Consider the following 21,125-nt stretch of genomic DNA (forward strand, 5'->3'; position numbering starts at 1 on the left):
GGCGTCTATTTGAGTGAAATCCGATATATTTGTTGCTTTTTCCTCATGTTTCCAATCTGTTTCCAATCACTTCTGTTTCCTTCAATTTGTGGCACTCTTCCTAGTTGCAAACATGCACATATTTTAGGGAGTGTAATTTTTTTTTCCAAGCAGAATTCCCACTTTCATCCCAAACGACACAGTTAAGGAAAGAAGTGCAGCGAAAAGGTTGGAGGGGTGCATTCAGTCCCATTGTTGCCCAGCGCCCCCTCCGAAAGGGAACCATAGCAACATCATTTGAATAGCCAATCCTGCAAGCCACTCAGGTTTGATTGACATTTGGCCACGGTGCCACAGAGCGCCCTGATGGACAAGTGGCATTTATGAGGCCATTACATGAAAGTGTATTCACGAGACCGTGCTCCGCATTGCAAAACGAAGCCGATCACATGCCGCACCACATATTTGTGGCATATTTTTCAGCTACTTCTTCTTGTCCTCAATGGTGCCTTTGTGCGTGAATTCTATTAGCAATTCTGTTGTAGTAAGCCCAAGAGTAGCAGAGCCCGCATTGTAAGGGACAAATGTCAACCCCTTTCCAGACGCTCCTCAGCAAAGCCTCCAGAGCTTTACAATCAATTATTTTTCATCCGCTGTTGAATATGCAAAGAGTCTTCTAATCGCTGAGAGAGAGGCCAGCCACACCCACCGCTGAGTGGCCCTCAATGACGCCAGAGAAAGGGGGAAGAGAGATCCTGGCCCGTTCTTTCTCCTAATGAGCAAATCAATGCATCTGTCCCTCAAGAGAGACACGCAGAGGGGACGTATTGGGGACCCCGAGGACAAGGCCAAAACACTCACATAAGAAGCAGTTCCTGCTTGCTGTGAATGGAATCCTTTTTGAACCTGCACAACAATAAACTGGCTGTTGCCTCACATTGAGCAGAGCTGTAATTAATTCAGCAGTTTGACCTGCTTGCTAACAAGAATCAGTTAGTGCCACTGGAGGCAACTTGCCTCCTGGCTCTTGGAGGCTTCATGCACACATAAACACTCAAAATGGCGTCTGAATTTCAGTGAACCTGTCCCGTATTGCGCATTGCCAGTTGTTGCCTGATTTTGTTGTTTGGGTTTCATACAAGTAAGTCTGCTGGAATTCATGCCATTGTCACATCTTGGCTCCATTACTATAATGCGATTTACTTTGGAGTCAACCAATCCTCCATGAAACATCGCCAGCTGGTCCAGAGTGCTGCTGCTTGCCTCTTGACTGGTACTCATAAGAGGGAGCACATAACCCCTACTATGGCATCCCTTCACTGGCTCCCTATACGTTAAAGTTCTTTTCAAGATCTTATTATTTGTCTTCAAATCTTTAAATGGCCTCACTCCTCTTTACCACTCCAAGCTCATCCACCCCGACACACCTTCCCGACACCTCAGGTCTGCTGACCAGACATTATTATATGTATGTGCCAAAAACTAAACTTTCTGCTATTATTATACTACAACTTTTGATTGTGCATCCCATATGACTGTGAAAAACCCCTCACCCTCTCAAGCCACAACCTCATGATAGTGTGCACCTAAAGGAGGAAGGCTTGGGTCTGGGCTGGCTGGGGGTGGTAGTGAAGGGGCGTATACCCGCGCACACAGACATGCATATTAAACTGGTCCTGGTCTTTATATGGCCTTAAGATTGGCAGTTGGGTCTCATGTATGCACTTTCACAATTTACTGGGAGGAGCTGGTGGCAGATCAGGATCAGGAGGGAGCTGGAAAGGGGGCAGGTGGAACCGTCAAATAGTCCCAATTTGTGGCAGCTCATGCCTTCATAATGAAGTCCAATGAAGCCAGAAAGTGCTTGCTGATATCTGATATCCTCAAGACCGAATCTTGATATTTTAATCATCTGAGAACTCTGTGTTCAATCAACACAATACAGTAAAGTCTCGTTATATCGATATCGGATATATCGATAGTCCCGGTTATATCGATACTATTTCTATGCACGCACGGAGAAAATTACATGCAAACAGGGTCGGATATATCGATAGTCCCGGTTATATCGATATTTTTTCGGACTCCCTTGAATATCGATATAACGAGACTTTACTGTATATGGGGAATTTAGTTGGAAATCATGTAAGTGACAATTTTCAATCATAATTGGAGAGCTCTCTCGGACAGGGGTGTCCAAAGTCGGTCCTCGAGGGCCGCCGTCCTGCCTGTTTTCCAGCTCTCCCAGGAGCAACGCCCCTGATTCAAATCATCAGGACCATTTTGATGCTGCTTCAAAGCTGGCTGATGAGCTGATCATTTGAATCAGGCGGCTCTCAAGGACCGACTTTGGACACCCCTGCTCTAGGAGAATAAGTGGACAAATCTTTCTTGTACTGAAGTACATTAGTGAATAAACATGTCATGTAGTTGTAAATTGAAAGTGGAATGTCTTCATTCATGAAGTTGAGGCAAAAAAAATGACTCGGTTGTTCAACTTCCAGGTCTGTACAACAGTAAAACTCCGTACATCACTATTTCACACCGATCATCCACTCGGATGCCTAGTCTCTATTATGTCGCTACAACAACTTTCTATGTCACCTTCATGTCATGTAAGGCTTCTCTCAAAAGGGAAGCAGGTTTTTTTTATGCACAAAGTCTGTATCAAAGTAATCATGTGATGGCCTTAGTAGAAAGTTTGCATCCTTCGATGAGCCTCTGGCTCTTACTGTTGACCCTCTCTACCTTTCCTCAGATACAGTATATTGACAGCCATCTGATTTCCTGTCAACTCTTCGTAGACTCTTTAGAAAGTCATTGCTTATGCTTTTACTCATGAAACATCACTGCCTGAAAAGTATACGGTTTTCATCTTGTTGAAAATGTTCCATTGTGTTAACCTCTTTATGGTCACGCTCAGCCTTTTTTTCGTTACATCATGCTGCTTGTTCGCAGTTGAATAGCTCAGAAATGGTACAATTCAAACCTTCAGCAAACCCATTGGGAAATATCAGGACAGAATGTTGGTGTTTGCACAAACTCTTAAAGGACAACTGACACCATTTTTTTGTTTCCTAACTGACATCAGAAAAACGTTTTATAGAATCTAAAACACCCAAAACACGCAGACTGATATTTTTAGTCAAATGAAAAACACCAATAAAAATGACTCAAAGTGTTCCAAAACTACTTCAAAATGACCTCAGAAAGTTTCAGTTTCAGAAGGTCCCGCCCCCTTGTTCGTTACGTCACACCAGGACGTCTTGCCTTGCTCGAGAATCAAAACAATGGCTTCAGATTCAGAGAAGATGCTTTCTTGTTACTCATCCAGTTATGAATATAATTCAAATAGTTCTGAAGAGGAAAGCATACATGTTTGCAATCGATTAAAGAAGTCCTCCCATATCAATTCGAGCCATCAGGACTCCAACGTAGCCCAAGCTCTGTTGGAAACGGGCTGATTTGTCTGCTTGGAATTTATGTCAACTAGTATCAAATAGTAATCTTGATGCAACACACGATTCACCATTGCGTTATTTATGTGTTTTCTTTCTAATTTCGCCATCAACACGGATCAACACAAAGCTTTCAGACCGAACACGTTACCCAAAATACATTGTGTCACGTTCTCAGTCAGGGGTGTTTCAGAAGTGACGTCACGTCAGGCATCGTCATCAACTCAAAAACAAGAATTCCTGAATATTCAGCGCAAGTGTTAAACGGAAATTATTACTATATGTCGTGGAATCTTTGTAAAATACGCTCAGTAGAAGTCATTTGAAGTTATTTTACAAATTATGGACAGAACTTCTCCAGAGACGTCGGTTGTCCTTGAATAAATATTTTATGAAGTCAAAGCTTTGAAGATATTATTTTCATCTCAATTGCTTTCTGTGTGAGCTGTATTTCATAGTGTTTTGTAAAGTCCTGGAGCTGGAGTTGGATAATTTTTGAAATGTTCATAATTAAGATCAAAATAGTTTAATTGAAAGAGAAAAGGCAAAGGACTGTGGTCTAAATATTGTTTTCCATGTCCCTCAAATGGATTAAATTGAACTCTTTTGATATGTTTGTTATTATGTTATGTTTGGTATGCATTGTTGTTGAGTATTGCTTTCTCCACTTGTGCTCTTTTCACTCATCTGTTGTCATTTTTTTCCTCTTGCAGATCTGGTTTGCATTTGTCAATGGCTTCTCGGGTCAGATTCTGTTTGAACGCTGGTGCATCGGCTTGTACAATGTGGTGAGTGTTGATAAAAGATTTGCAGTCGACAGAGCTTAACACTGCCGAGGAAGTTGCGGTTGGAAGCATCTCTTCATTGCAGGATTGTTTCATGAACATCCTGAAAACCCTCTAGTGTATTAATGGACGTTTGTCAAAGCCTGACCTTCCCCCGTGGCCTAAACTATGCACAGAATGTGAAAGAACAACAGTTTGGCTTGCTCCGTTCCCCGGCGCAGCTATGCTCATATGATATTAAAAAGCAAAGGGGGAGCCCCGCAGGGCTTTATAGTGAGGCCACTCCTAATTAAGTCATATTTCATAACTGTCATGACTTTACTGAAGTAAAAAATGTCTATCTGTATGCTTCTAATCCTTGAGTAGATATAGTTGCAGCCCTGCCCTTTGCATTAATTTCTCAATACATGCCTGGCCACACTGGTTGGTGCAGGCTAAATTCCTCCACGAGAGTCTGTCGGAGGCATTGGTCTGAATCGGGCCCTCAATGCAGGTCTTCCCCAGAATAAGAAAGGAGCACGGCGGTGCGTGTCACGCAGACCAATGTCCATGCAGACTTGTACTGCCGATAGGACCAACTGGAAGTCACACACTCGAGCCTCGCCCTCTTCACCCCTTTGTACACACCATCTCTCACATTACAGCACTGCTAAATCATTGCACTTTTAGCCAAGCTGGAATATTGTCCTGTGAGAGAGATGAGTTTTACATGCGAGCAGATGTGAAGCATCCAAAGTAAGGAAACCTGAGAGGTTTTCAGTCATCTCACTTATCTTTAGTGGTTCAAAACAAAGAGAGTGGGCCAGGAAAGAATGAAGAAATCGCAACAGGTACCGACCGGTATTTGCTATGAAACTGCACTAAGGGGCAAAGAGGAAGGTTTGGATGGAATCATTGTCTGATGAAAGCTTGCCCAACCTTAAATCCTGCCTTAAAGGACAACCGACACCTCCGTCAAGTTGTGTCCATAATTTGTAAAATCACTTGAAATGACTTATACTGAGCGCATTTTACAAAGATTCCACTTCATAGAGCTTTATTTTACGTTTTAAGACTCTCGCTGAATATTCAGGAAGTCTTGTTTTCATGTTGATGACGATCCGCTAAGTGACGTCACGGAGGGAACGCCCGTGACCGAGAAAGCGACACACAATGCATTTTGGGTACTTTGTTTGGTCTGAAAACATCGTGTTGATCTGTGTTGATGGCAAAATTACAAGGAAAACGACATAAATAACACGATGGTGAATCGTGTGTTGCAGCCAATTGCGGTAACACGCATAAAGGTGTAAGTTTACACAAATTCCCAGCCAACATATCAGCCCATTTCCAACAGAGCTTGTGCGCCATCTTGTGCTTTTTCTGGGCGCTACATTGGAGTCCAGACGGCTCGAATTGATACGGAAAGACTTCTTTAATCGATTGCAAACATTTATGCTTTCCTCTTCAGAACTATATGAATCATATTCATAACTGGATGAGTAACAAGAAAGCATCTTCTATGAATCTGAACTCTCTAAAGCCATTGTTTTGATTCCGGAGCAAGGCAGTTGGTGACCAATAGTGACATCACGAACAAGGGGGCGGGATTTTCTGAATCTCTGCAGTTTTCAAGCTCATTTTGTGGCAGTTTTGGGACACTTTAAGTCATTTTTATTGGTGTTTTGCATATCAGCGTGTTTTGGGTATTTTAGATGCTATAAAACGTTTTTCTGATGTCAGGAAACAAAAAAAATGGTGTTGGTTGTCCTTTAAATACCCGTAAAATTATGCAAAGACCTAAAATAAGGTAGAAATGATTAAAACACTGTTTGCCACCACTGAATGAAAGATCCTTTTTTAATCAAGCTTTCTGGCAACAAATTAAAATGGATTTATTTTTACGTCCACATTTAGATCCAAATTTTAGGTTATGTGTTGTTATTTTAAAGTGGTAAAGAACTGAGCAAAAATTGTTGGGTTGATTAACATGTCATCGGTCAGTGTATAAAAGTTCAAAAACTTTAGTTCAAAAACCATACATCTTTCGTGAAATAGAATTCATATTCAGCAGTTTATTTAAAAACTATAATTCCACCCTTACAATCCTTTCCCCATAATTATTTTTTGATTTTGAATAAATCTGACATGAAATATTTAAACACTTCAAGTGCTCATCTACTCTCATTCCCAGAACACGAAAACTAATTTAAAGCTCCAACCACTAAATACATCCGTTCGATAGCCAATTGGCCCTCACAATACCATACAATGTGGGATATTTCCAAAGAAAGAGGTCAAAACGATTTTTATCATCCTTTAGCTAAAACATCCGGCAGAAACATATTTTTCCCAAACTCAGAACAGTTTTAGGACGCTACCGGAATAACTCGCTGTCTTCTGCTCTCTATTATTATTATTATTATCATTATTATTATCATTATTATTATTATCATTATTATTATTATTATTATTATTGTTTGTGCCAGCTCGAAATGCTTCTTTCTGCTCTCAATTGCTACTTAAACAGCAATATACAGCGATGCATACAGCCGTTCTTATTCCTCTCTTCGGCTACCCCGCTCTGCCCTTATGCGTACACATTCCAACTGCAAGTGGCTGCTGAATATTCAGTATATACTCAGACAGTTTCATTGGTCCACTGTGACATTATTACTACAGTAAAGTCTCGTTATATCGATATTCTCGGGAGTCTGAAAAAATATCGATATAACCGTACTATCGATATATCCGATCCTGCGGGCATGTAATTTTCTCCTTGAGTTCATATAAATAGTATCATAATAAGCAGTACTATCGATATAACCGATATCGATATAACGAGACTTTACTGTATGGGTAAATCGTTTTTATAGCTTTTTGAAGCTCGTCAATAAAAGAAAAAGCAACAAGAGAGGGAAGTAACAAGTCTAAAAAAACCACACTTTTTTAGAAAATGTGTTATTTCTTTACAGAACGTCTTTCTTTATTGTGAACCACTGCTTTTTAATCGCTGTTTCTGAGAACGGTTTAAGATATACAGTATCCACAACGATCACCAGACCATATTTCAATACGGTAGCAGGATGTTGTAGTAGTTCATAGTCCTATAAATCATTATGTATTGTATTGTATTGTGAATAGTTGCGGATTAAAAATGACACTGTGAACATCATAGGATCAAATTTGATTGAAAGACAAAAGAACTGAAAAGCCGACATCCATTTGAAGGCATGAATTAATTGAGAAATTAAATCATTCTAAGGGCGGTCCTTATGGCCTATAAAATACAGTATACTGAACACAATTATAGACATTTTCTTTCAGTTCTGGGTTTGTTTCTTCCCTGATATTTCATTTTTCTTCTGTCCACGTGTTTTAATTTGTTGTCCAGATCTTCACTGCCCTGCCTCCGCTCACTCTGGGAATATTCGAGCGCTCGTGTCGGAAGGAAAACATGCTGAAGTACCCAGAGCTCTATAAAACCTCACAGAATGCAATGGGATTCAACACCAAGGTAAATTGTTTGGCAGCACTTTTTCATAGAGTAATACTTTTGTTTGTTGCCCAAGTTGGAGGTAAGACCTGAGTTAGTGTCTTGTTAGCCACACAGGGTAAATTTTAGCAGCGGTTGGTACAGGGTAGGGTCCTCTTGCTAAGACAACAATGAAGATGTCTCCTCTTTTGAGCACAAGGGGCTCCTGTACGCTCCTCACGTGTGTGGTGACCTGGTTAGTGCAGCGTTAAGTTGGAACAAAGGGCGATTAGCTGTGGGGGTCACTGGCAGGCAAGGTCAGACGGGTGTTTGGGCTGGTGGTGCGGAAATAACCAGGGAGCTAGAAAAGATATCACACAGTGTTGTTCATCAGGATGACTGCTGTAGAATCAGTTTCTGAGATATAAAATAAGAAAGATGATAAGAAAGCCTTTAATAGTCCCACAATGGGGTAATTTGCAATGAATATAAAGCAGAACATGCACTATAACCTTCACACGTGAGCTTGATTTGATTTTTAACTCATTCACTGCCAGACGATGTGCAAAAAGCCAGACGATGTGCAAAAATGTGTCCACTCCAGTGCCATGGTTTTTGTCATTGTCATTCGAATTCCAGGACCCACACAATATTGAGTTTTAGGACTACATAAACAGTCAACGCAGTGTAAAAAACCTTAGACTCTTCTTTCATCAGATAAAAAAGAGTTAATTCCTAAATTATATGTATCAGGAGTTATATGAGATTGAAATGAGGACGGCTGTCCAAAATACAATGCAATACGTATATACATATTGGTTTAGATAGCGCTTTAACAACAGCAGAAGCTGTAGCAAACTGCTAACATGGAAAAAAGGGAAATGCTGCCCTTGTGGGAGGGAAAAACATTGCCAGAAGCCATGGCCAGCACTTTATCGGCTCCCAAAGAAGAAAAAAGAAAACCCAAACAAATTCCGGAATAGCACTCTGCGTCTTATTTTCAAGTCCCGAATAAATTTGTGAATGGCAGTGAATGAGTTAAAGAGCATTTTCCTTGTTATACTACCTACCTGTTATTCACCGTTATCTTGACTGAGCACATGTCAATATCGGGATCGCTCACCTGGCCTACTTTCTTGCACGTTTTCCACCCTTCTCATCCCCCTGTTAAAACACAGTAAATTCAAATGATAACAATCATGATCAGACTCTCACAAAGCTTGCTCGATGAACTGATCATTTGTAGCAAGTTTGTTGCAGCAAGAAGTGCTGGAAAACATAGGGAAATGGCCCTTGAGGACCAGAATTTGAGACATATTGCTACTGCTGCATGAGGCTACAATGTATCTGCCGTATTACCCATATATTTTAGTAGAGCAAATAAATCAATCATTAATAGTAATCTCATATGTACCAATGGCAATTACTTTATTAATGCTTTTTTTAGCTCTAATAATGTCAATAGTTTTCAATTGGACTTTTCAAACAGATTTTTTTAGATAGCTCGAATAATTCCCTAACTGAGGCCAATGTTCAAATCCTGACTTTCAGAACTCTCCACACACATCCTCACATTTTCTCCATGACCTTAGATGAAATTGAATCAGTGGTCATCTCTGCAGGTTGTTGACATCAACTTATGCACTTTTACTCATGTGCATTTTGTCCTGTCCATTTTTTTCCTCGTGTTAAAAACTAAACATAATCTTTTTAAATTGCGAGTAAAGGCGTTTTCTGTTGATTCGAGTAGAGGAAATGACCATCTTTGAACAACATATTCCTTACAATTAGGTCACCCACATAAACCTCTCTTGTTTACCCACTTTCCCCCCTCCTTTGAAGAAATCCACAAACGTGCGCTCAATATTTAGGTTAATATTCATTACCGGACTCAATAATTGTGTGTGTGTGTGTGTGTGTGTGCGTGTGTGTGTGCAAACAAAAGAACCCCAAGTAAAAACACAGATCCCATTGTGACAAACAATTAGGAACATTTATTGATTTCATTAGCATTCATCCTCATTTGTGTAGCATCTTTATGTGCACTTCCACTGGTTTGCGAGCAGGATTGTGAAGGCCAAGCAGTAATTGGCATAAATGTCCTTGTAAAATGAATGATAATTTGAGCAGCATCTGACCAGCGAGAAGGAGGCACGGGACATGGTGATTCTTTTTAGCGTCATGGCTTTTGTGGACACAGCGAGAGGGTGAGGTCATCCATGGAGGGGTGGGAAATTGGAGGAGTGTGTTTAGGGGGTTGGTATAGGGGGCTGCGCAATTGGACTTTGGTAAATTAGGATTAGAAAGGTGAGAAGGTCGGGCCACTGAGGCCAATGTGTAGAAGCAATGGCCGACAGCCCCAATTCAGCCCAGTTCCATTTCAAGAAGTGTCATTCATACCAATGAAAATCCCTCCCAAACAGGCCAGTTTTCAAAGCTTACTGCTTGTTTTTACATAAAGCTTTACGGACAGATGTGCTGATTCAGTCCAAAAGTGTGTTTTAAATCCACTCAATGAAAAGAACCCAGACAATTTATTTTGGAAGTCTTAGTGTTAAATTCTTAGTACCAAGAAAGACATCCAAAGTGGGGCACTTTTTATGTTGGCAGAATATATTTTGTGGTCATTTCACACTGCTTTGCTCATTAGTGTTTTACTTGGCACGTGCTGTGTAGAATGAATATTTGGACCAAGTTTGTTTTGTAAGACTCACCTTACATCTGCAATACCAACGGGCTTTAATAATTTCCAGTACCTTGACAACTGAGAATATGTGTGATAGCCTGTGTGTGTGTACACACACACTCCACTATGCTTTCTTAAGGCTTAAAGTTGTCACTAAGATGGCATACAAAAGTGCTGAGTCCTAAAGGACAAACCGACGTCTGCGGACAAGTTGTGTCCATAATTTGTAAAATGGCTTCAAATGACTTCTACTGAGCGTATTTTAATAAGATTCCACCGCATATAGCTATATTTTATGTTTTAAGACTCGCGCTGAATATTCAGGAAGTCTTGTTTTTGAGTTGGTGACGAGTCCGTACGTGACGTCACTAAAGGAGCTCCCCTGACCATAAAAAGGATACATTGTAGCAAATCTGCAAAAAATTGAGCTGCGAATTGGGCATTTTCAGAAAGTCCCGCCCCCAGTTCGTGACGTCACGGCAAGAAGTCTTGCATTACTGGAGAATCTGAAGCCATTGTTCAGATTCGGAGAATATGCTTTCTTGTTACACATTCAGTTATGAATATGATTCAAATAGTTCTGAAGAGGAAAGCCTACACTAGATTTCAGTGAAGAATCATTTTCAGTCACAACATGGACCTAGAACACTAGATGCAAGGATGTTTAACCAAATGTAGTCATCGTGTCAAATTATTTTCTCATGTAAATATATATAATATTCTTATTGTGAATCGAAATATCTAATGAAAAGACACATAATACACCAAAAAAACATCCATTATTTTTAGAAGTAAAAAAAAAACAGGACATTTAGAGGAATATATAGGATAATAAAAAGCAATCAATTTAATGCAGTAATGTTATGATAATAGATTGATTTCAAAATAAATGAATTACACTGGTCAACAAAATTGAAAAAATGTTTCAAATACAGATTGCAGTAAATTTTTCAAGATGAATTGTTTTATGCAATGATTCGATCTACCTGTTTTTTCTTCGAGTACAAATTATGAAGTACGAGTTTGATTGAGCGCCATGTTATTTATGTATTTATTTATTGAAACATCATCGCCATGTAAAGTCCGTATTGACCAAGGTCACATTTAAAAACAAAAAAACAGTATGATAATACGGTATCTCAAATACTCGATGACCATTTTTTTTTAATCTGCATCAAAAACATGTTATGTAATACAAATATCTGAAATTTTTCTGATGACCCATATAATGTATTAAATAATCAAATCATTTTTGTATCTAAAATATACTTTACATTCTAATGATTGTATAATTTGCAACACTAAGAATACAAAAATATAGATTTTCAACATAAAACACATTTTAAAAAGTAAGTGCATTTAAACATCATTCATTCATTTGCCTAACCGCTTCATCCTCACTTGGATTGCGAGGGTTTCTGGAGCCTCTCCCAGCAGTCACTGGGAAGTAGGCAAGGGATACACTGAACTGGTTGCCAGCCAATCACAATGCATTTGAAAATCAATTATTTAAATAGGCATGAATTTAATATAAGCAATTATTATGGTAGTACAAATTTGGTATTGTTTCCATCCGTCCAAATTCATATATTATCCAAACCACTTATCCTCACGAGGGCCACGGGCCTGCTGGAGGAGATCCCAGAAATAAGAACTTTTCCAATCAATCGATCAGGGCCATCAAAATGATCCCCGAGGAGATTGAGTTGCGCTCAAAGACCACATGAGTAACCTGTTCTAACAATCGCTCAGTTAGCCAGTGTTCATAGCAAAATTGGACATTTGGATGTCCATAAGCGAGATGTTACTTTCCAGGCCACTTTTTCTTTCCAAAATACATTTTCATCTACTTTCGCCTCACTGCCACTCCCTCCAAGCAGTCTCACCCACAGAGGATATACAACGTGTCTGTCAGCGGGGTGGCCATTGAAAGTGGGGGGCCCCGACAAAACCGCCACTTAGCCTAGCGCTGGGCTAGCACAAAGGCCCCAGGTCAGAGGTTACTTGGTAGGCAGGAGCTCCCCACACTCTTTTGTATCCAACCTTCTCTCTTTTCTCTCTTGTCGGAATTTTGGCCATCTCCAACCCCCTCACTTCTTTTTTTTTTCTTTGCAGGTCTTCTGGGCTCATTGTCTGAACGGCCTCTTCCATTCCGTCATCCTCTTCTGGTTCCCTCTGAAAGCTTTCCAGCACGGTGAGCAGCTCCCGGAGATTCACGATGAGGAGGGAGCGCAGTCAGCGTCGCATACTTTGTCTTAATTAGCGCTTTCTGCAGGCATCCAGTGGTCAATTGCTAACATGTGTCTCCTGTCCTCTAAGTAACAACGGTACATGCACTCGATGTCGTGTTAGCCCCACTTCTTCATTCCAATTCATGTAAATGAGGCTTAAAGGATTGTTTTACAGTCAAATACAGTGGAACCTCTAAAGCAGAGAGCCCCCAAAGTGGTACAGTATGGTGTTCAAACTCAAAGCCTCAAAAATCAGACGTCAGCAAGTCTTGTCCGTCTTCCCGGGAAAAAAATGGCAGATGTTAGCCTGAATAGCATGTAGCTAATATAACAATGCACAATTATCTCATATGTAAATTGATCAGAGAAGCTTGGCAGTGAGCTGTTTCCTTTCAACTCCCCCGCTATGTCCCGATCAGTTGTTTTAGTTGTAGTTTTCCCACATCCCAGGAACTTGCACAAAGACTCAAATGTCTGTTGATGTGAATGTCACTGTCAATAATGGTTTGTCTGTAATGTATTGCCGTGCCGTTGACTCATGATTTTTTCAGCTGTTTTTTTTAAACACATAAATGTAAGAGCTGCTGACACTCACACAAAGACTCGCCGGTGAGTCGCATAGCCACTCCTAAATGCCAAGTGACCGTTTACTGTCAGCGTCGTAACCATAATGTTATTGCGCATCAATAACAGACATAATTCACTATGTTCATAGTGTAGCTTCTGAAACTTTGAATCCCCACACAGATACAGTGTTTGGCAATGGAAGAACACCTGACTATCTCCTTTTAGGAAACATGGTTTACACAGTAAGTAACTGTGCTTCACACACACATACACAAATATTTCCAAGGACATTTTTTTTGTCCAAAAGCATCCGTGTGTATTCATCTTGTTGTTATTTGTGTCCTTGCAGTTTGTTGTCATCACAGTTTGCCTTAAAGCTGGCCTGGAAACCTCTTCCTGGACTCTGGTAGGTATAAGTATTCTCAGTTTTGGGGTATAGAATATCAGCTTTATATGTAAAGGATTACTGTGCCTTCTTCAGGATTTTTTTTCTCCTTTTTTACTAATGAAAAGTCAGTGGCGAGCCGTGTATTTCATCGTTCGGCCTTCAGTAGTGCTAAGTCTGAATCCACAGACTGAAAAAAGTACCAGGAACTAACTCTGACTCTGACTGTTAATGATTTTTTTTCTTGAAAAGTCCGTCTTTAACAGTAAATCTCCAACCAAATCAATTTTGTCTCCTCCTTCAGCCATCGTGGGTGGACATAACCGCTATTAAATCAACACAATATATTTGCTTATGCAGCTCGCTACCGATACAGTGTGCTATCTCTGGCCAGTATGCTCTTGTCACGAGCAGCTTGTGTTCAGAGCAGTTTTCACAAACTATGATTGCCTAGTCACTAGCCAATCATAGTTCGCACACCATGATTGACTAGTGACTAGCTAATCATAGTTTGAGAAAACTCTGATGTCGACCAGCGCCTTCAAGAAGGCGTTGGTACCCCTTTTGGTTTGCCAACTCGAACTCTGATTGGTTAGAGCAACAGTTTGATCGACACTTTTGATGCGACAGGGCCCGCAAAACTGATTGTGAAGGCGTCCACGTAGATTTCTGACCCTATTTACAAATGATGGCTGAAATGTGATTCGTTAAATGCTTAAATACAAATATATACATCTGGAAGCAGCTCAACAGGGCAAAAGCAATTAAAGAAAGCTGAAAGACAATTTGGAATTGTTTAATACGAATTCATTGACAAAATATAATTAACATCAGTCTGTGATTCAGATAGTTTTACGCCAGCAGAGAAGGCTTTACAGCAGGGGTCTCAAACTCAATTTACCCGGGGAGCGCTGGAGGCAGAGTTTGGATGAGGCTGGGCCGCATCAGGATTTCAATATCAAGGCGGGCCGCAAAATATTCTTTCGAGGGCCGCAGTTGGCCCGCGGGCCGCGATTTGAGACCTTGGCTTTACAGGCATTGACGGTCCACTGTGAAAAGTATACTTCCCAAGGTTGTTAAATTCAAAATTCTACTGAGCGTACTGCAACGTTATGCTCATAAAATGATGATCTTTTCAAGTAAAATTATTTTTTTATAGGGTGTGTTTTCACAAATATATTTATAGCTTTTTTTCCCTCAAATCTATTACATCTGACTCATACGATACCTTGCTGAAATTTTATTCGCATCACAACACAGTATTCTCCATTATAAATATATACAGTAAAGTCTCGTTATATCGATACGCAAGGGAATCCGAAAAAATATCGATATAACCGGGACTATCGATATATCCGATCCGGTGGGGGGGTGCGTAAATGCGGCATCTTTGTTATGGCATGTAATTTCATCATTGGGTTCATGGATTGCGTATCTAACATGTTTTTTGTACAGTAGTGAAGTGAAAAATAAAGTTGTGCATAAAATAAAAACGTCTTTACACTTTTTAATGACTATTTCCTTTCAAAAATGCAACCAACCAATGCTAAATCGTCAAGTTCTATTCACGCGAAGCCACGAACGCCAGCATGTACAATCATATGAAAAACAGTGATTGTTGCAAACAATAAAGATATCTGGATGCAACACAATTAAATACTGTACATGGATGAAAAACCAAAACTGCAACGTTTACATAACTTACGTGACGTTCGAGAGTGGCTGAATAGAATCCCGGCGCGCAGCTGTGACGTTACAACAGCTTTTTGACTGACTCAAGAAACACAAAAAGTGATGTTGGTTGCCCTTTAATGCACAGTATGGAATGTACAGTCATTTTCAAAATCATGACGCTTCAGCAGACAAAACGACAAACATTGTTGCAAAAAACGCTTGCATTCATGTAACAGTACATGTACATAACACTGCAATTAGTATGTATGTAAGCTATTTAAAAAAGTCATCAATCTTCTTCTGCTTCCCATTTTTATATTTTAATATGAACACTTCCATCTTGTTTAACGTTTCTAAAAAACCGGATGCATTTTCTACGGATTCAAAGAAAGATCGCGTGTCCGCAACCCCTTGCAACGCTTTTGTCGAAGTTGCAAAAGGTGTGCATTCAGTCGCTTCTTCTTCATCGTCATCAGCATCATCATCATCACGGGAATCTACTGTGGCATACTTGGCTTTGACCTCCGCTGCGATATCCGCATCTGATGAGCTTGGGAATGTCGCAATGTCTTTGTCGACTGCGACATACGATGCAATGTCGGCGACTTTTAGCTTTTCAGCCAACACTGCAAGAGGAATGTTGTCGTCATCCTCTTCGTTAGCTGCAGATGTTTCCTCACTGCACCCTGGATTTTCAAATTTGCAGTGACGGAAGCAGTTCTTGATGGTGTTTTCGGACACCGTGCTCCACGCTTTGGAAATTGCTCTGATGGCATCCAAAACAGTCCATTGTTGAAGACACACGAGCAGCCGTCTGATACACACGAGCTGCCGTCTGAAAATGGCGTCTGCTCGGGAGAGCTGCTCACGTAACAAGACACGTGACCAAGTTGACCAATGGCGCGACGGATATATCGATGTAAACAACAAAAATGGCCGGCGGGGGATGAAAAGGAGCACCGTAATAACCGGATTATCGTAACAACCGGGTATCGTACTAAACGGTACTAATTATACATAAAAAGACTAGAAATGTGCAAGGGAAATGAAAATAATATCGCAATAAGCGGTACTATCGTTATAACCGATATCGATATAACGAGACTTTACTGTAACTGAATTCCATCTGTTTTCTTTTTTCCCCCTTATGTGCTGAAACTCAATAAATGTGATTGTTTTTACTCTCATCATTCATAACTAATATGAGAAGTTTTCCAAATAAATCTACGACCACGTGCCAAACGTTAGCATGGCTCACTGACACTGTGCTTTTGTTTTTTTTGCAGTTTAGTCACATCGCCATCTGGGGCAGCATTTGCCTGTGGGTGGTGTTTTTCATCATCTACTCATCCCTATGGCCCCTCATCCCTCTTGCCCCCGACATGTCGGGCGAGGTAAGCATATACATACTCACACACCTGCGTTACCTCACAAGTGACTGTATTCGGCATAGCCTAGCGAGCGCACCTTTGTAAGGAGAACCAGAGGCTCGGAGCCTGTCAGAACTCCGGCTTGTGTTGCATAATGACTTAATTGGGCCAATTAGGAGTCTGTTTGCGTTACGACGGCCTCCCTCTGCGCTGAGTATCCGCAGGTGACATTGAGACAGGGAGGCATTCTGCCAGCAAAACAAATCCAATTGAGGCGAGTGGCGCTTGGGTCGCAAGAAGCAGACGACCTTGAAACTGTTTGCTTTTATGACCGCTACGTTTTGTGTCGTTGGGCCACATCAACACGTGATGTTTCCCATTACATTCTTACTTCTCATCACCATCAAGTAAAGTAGCAAAATCCTGGCAGGAAGTTGCTTTACATACGCAGATTTCATTCCGTGCGCTGTTTGTGACATGCGGTATGTTCACTGAATGCCATATTTTTTTTCCTTGCATGTTTATGTACGGCGCACGCCAAGAATAGTAAAAAGCATATATTTGGAAAGACATACCTCATTTTTTTCAATCAACTGCAGTGACATTCAGCAGTTTAAGTGAAATGGAGCCTCATTTTTATTTTAAATCCAACCATGTTACTACTATTTTGCACTTAATTTCAAAGCAAAATCAAATTGACCTTTGGAAATTTAAGGCAGGAACTGTGGTAGACTGGGTGTCAAGTATATATTATGGATGATTCTCGATCATGCCATCTCCATACGATACTCGGCAGTGGCTGACTGTCAAGGCCTGCAACGCCTTCTATGCTGGCCTAAAAATATCTGAATCATACATGGACTGATGTGGATTATATTTTGTCCATGAATTCTTATTAAATAATTCCAAATTGTCTTTCAGTTTCCTTTCATGACTTTTCCTCTGTTGTGCTGCTTCCAAATGTGTGTTTTCGTATTTAAGCATTTGACCAATCACATTTTAGCCATCATTTGGTCACAAGGTCAGAAATCTACCTGGACGCCTTCACAATCAGTTCTGTAGGCCCTGTCGCATCAAATGTGTTGATCAAACTGTTGTTTTAACCAATCAGATTTCGAGTTGGCAACCCAAAAAGGATGCCAAGGCCTTATTGAAGGCGCTGGTCGACGTCAGAGTTTTTGCAAACTAGGTTTGTCTAGTGACTAGACAAACCTAGTTTGCAGTTTGCAATCAGAACAGTTTTCACACACTAGGATTGACTCAGATTTCTGACCTTGTAAACAAATGATGGCTAAAATGTGATTGGTCAAGCAATCCTAGTGTGTGAAAACTGTTCTGATTACAAGCCACTAAGTGACAAGAGCATACTGGCTAGAGATAGCACACTATTGGTAGTAAATTGATTTAGTTGTGGATTTACTGTTAAAGCCATTTTCAAGACGGACTTTTCAAGAAAAAATGGACATCATTAAGAAAGGTCGGTCGGTTATTTCCTGGCTAATGGTACCCTCTTGTGGACTTGTCTAAAATCACACCACACTTTTCAGTCTGGATTGATTCAGATGTAGCACTACTGAAGGCCTAGCCATGAAATCCACGGCCCGCCACTGACACGTGGTCGTCTTTATGTAGTTCTATTCTGGGTATGTCATTAATCCACCTTTATGTTATGTTCTTTCGTAGCTGCTTCTGTGTTGTTTAGTTTTGGAGTCAAACCATGATTATCATCTAACTGTTTTTTCCTGTAAGTGTCCGATGAGAGGAGACTTTGGGCCTCATGTGACCCAAAACCTGCACATGCACATACTACACACCCAGCTCTGTTCGTGTTGACTGTATGCAGTCATATTCCTTGCACTGTGCTTTCATGGGCCCACTGCAGCACTCCACTGAACGTACGAATGTAGTCCTGAGACAAGGTCGTAACCTTACACAACAGATGACCCACCACCCCTTTCTTTCTTTGTATGAAACTCGAGACTGCATCACAGACGAATATCTTGCTTAGGATGTCCTAGGATCTTCACCCCACAACAAAGGATTCCCCGCCCTTAACGTCAGCTTCAATCTACGTACATATCTTCTGCCCTTGTCTCTACCTCTCATCTTCAACTACTTGTTGGGTCAGCATGTTTTTCCTTCTTTGTCGACCCTCCGCCCTTTGACAAAAACAGCCCAGAGCGCCAGAACTCTCTTGACCTCTTTTTCATCCTCCATGTGGTGTCATGGTTACACATTCAGGCAAAGTCAGGCAAAATATTTTTGCTCTTGACAGGACAGGTGCAGAATCCATTGATCAAAATCGCACACACGGCAGATACTTCATACACACGCATACCCATAATGCCGGACGTGGATATCAAATGATAGCTGAGACAATATGATTTTTGTAGAAACTATAAGGGAATGCTGAGTGATTGACGCCAAACGGAAATGGTGAAAAGTGAATTGAATTGTTGACATGTGAAATGAAATACATTGGAATCGTTTGAAGCAATCAAGAAATGGGACTTGGGGGTATTTCTGTGAAATGTGTCTTAATTTGGAGATTTATAGGACAAGTTGTGTGCACAATTTGTAAAATCACTTCAGATTACTTCTACGGAGCGTATTTTACAAAGATTCCACCGCATATAGCTATATTTTACGTTTTAAGACTTGCGCTGAATATTCAGGAAGTCTTGTTTTTGAGTTGGTGACGATTCCTGGCGTGACATCACTTCAGGTACGCCCCTGACTGAGAAAGCGACACGCAATGCATTTTGGGTACTTTGCTTGGTCTGAAAATTTCGTGTTGATGGCGAAATTAGAAGGAAAACACATAAATAACACGATGGTGAATCGTTGTGTGTTGCATCAAGACTGCTATTTGGTCCTAGTTGACACAAATTCCTAGCAGACGAATCAGCCCATTTCCAACGGAGCTTGGGCGCCATCTTGTGCATTTTCTGGGACGCTACATATAAGTCCTGATGCTTCAAAATGACCCGTAAAGACTTCTTTAATCGATTGCAAACATTTATGCTTTCTTCTTCAGAACTATTTGAATCATATTCATAACTGGATGAGTAACAAGAAAGCATCTTCTCCGAGTCTGAAGCCATTGTTTTGATTCTAGAGCAAGGCAAGACGTCTTGGCGTGACATCACGAACAAAGGGGCGGGAGCTTCTGAATCTGCCCAATTCCGAGCTCATTTTGTGGCAGTCTTGGGACACTTTTAAGTCATTTTTATTGGTGTTTTGCATTTGACTAAAAATATCAGCCTGCGTGTTTTGGGTATTTTAGATGCTATTAAACGTTTTTCTGGTGTCAGTTAGGAAACAAATATATGGTGTCGGTTGTCCTTTCAATAAAACCTTTGCGAATATAAAAAAGTAGTTGAAAAAATGAGTTGAAAGGTGATTTTAAGTGTGGCTTGATGAGATGCAATAAATCTGTCCTCTATCTCTTATTTTGGAAATTCTATTGGAAAATGTGGAGAATAGTGATGAAAAGGTTTCTTCAGCCATCATCCGTACTTCTTTGAAGGTGTCGGACGTTTCGCTCCTCTTCCGAAGAGCTTCGTCAGCGAATTAATCAAAATCATCTTTATTGCCATGTAGTATACACAAGAAATGTGTCTCCAGTAGAACACGCTGCACAAGTATCATTAGAATAAAAATGGAGGCAGTATACAGTGGTGCGCATGAATCGGTAGCGCCTGCCTGAAGGAAGTATCTGGAAAAGGTGGTGGGCAGGGCGCAGAGGGTCCAGTAGGATTTTCCGCACCCTTGTTTTGATTCTTGCAAGGTACAAGTCCTCGAGAGTGGGTAGGGCGGTGCCAATGATTTTTTCCGCCGTCCTAAGTGTCTGTTGAAGTCGGATTTTGTCAGTTTTTGTGGCGGCCCCGAACCAAACCGGGATAGAAGAAGACAGGATTGATTTCATGACAGTCGTGTCGCAATTAAAGTTGTGCTGGTAAACTAAAGTTATCAGAGCTGAGGTCTGGCACCGCCACCTCTGTCCGTTAGGGATACATATAGGTCCTGAGTCACCAGCACAACTTTAGTTTTTAACTTGCTCTTCGGATGGGGGGCGAAACGTCCGACACCTTCAAAGAAGGGCAGATGACGGCTGAAGAAAACCTTTTGGACCACTGCTGTAGGAATGAACCTACACAGACGAAGTGGGAAGAGTGGGAATTTAATGAATCATGCTCAGGTGGAATAGTAGCCGGGATTTTCTTCATTCGGAAGTGTGAATGATATGACGCAGTTGAGACATGTTGCAGGACAAAAAAGTGGGTAGCATAATCTAAATCCAAATTTTGGCATAGAATCATATATTTATGGATGCTTTTCAGCATGTAAGAATGGACCAGGATTGCATCTTTATGGTGTATGTCGGACTGCATCTTATCAAGCGCCGTTTCTAATGTTTTGATCCTCTCACCTATTTTTCCCCGTTATCAACTGAAAAGAAATCGCCTTGTCACATTCCCTGATGTATGTACTGTTCTTTCTAACTCATGTCTGTGTGATGTTTTTCCACCCTTC

At 40.8% G+C, this 21,125-nt stretch overlaps 1 protein-coding gene across 1 annotated transcript in view; it reads left to right on the top strand.

Moving 5' to 3' along the window:
• Positions 1-21,125, top strand: part of atp8a1 (ATPase phospholipid transporting 8A1) — a 131,232-nt gene that overhangs the window by 95,342 nt on the left and 14,765 nt on the right. The window contains exons 28-33 of the mRNA XM_089021591.1: positions 4,151-4,225; positions 7,596-7,718; positions 12,478-12,556; positions 13,341-13,402; positions 13,510-13,566; positions 16,506-16,613. Of these exons, the coding sequence (XP_088877717.1) occupies positions 4,151-4,225; positions 7,596-7,718; positions 12,478-12,556; positions 13,341-13,402; positions 13,510-13,566; positions 16,506-16,613 (504 nt within the window). The remainder of the gene's footprint in view (positions 1-4,150; positions 4,226-7,595; positions 7,719-12,477; positions 12,557-13,340; positions 13,403-13,509; positions 13,567-16,505; positions 16,614-21,125) is intronic.

This window comes from Hippocampus bargibanti, linkage group LG02 (assembly GCF_051943395.1).
Source record: "Hippocampus bargibanti isolate YZ-2025 linkage group LG02, ASM5194339v1, whole genome shotgun sequence".
Lineage (NCBI taxonomy): Eukaryota > Metazoa > Chordata > Actinopteri > Syngnathiformes > Syngnathidae > Hippocampus > Hippocampus bargibanti.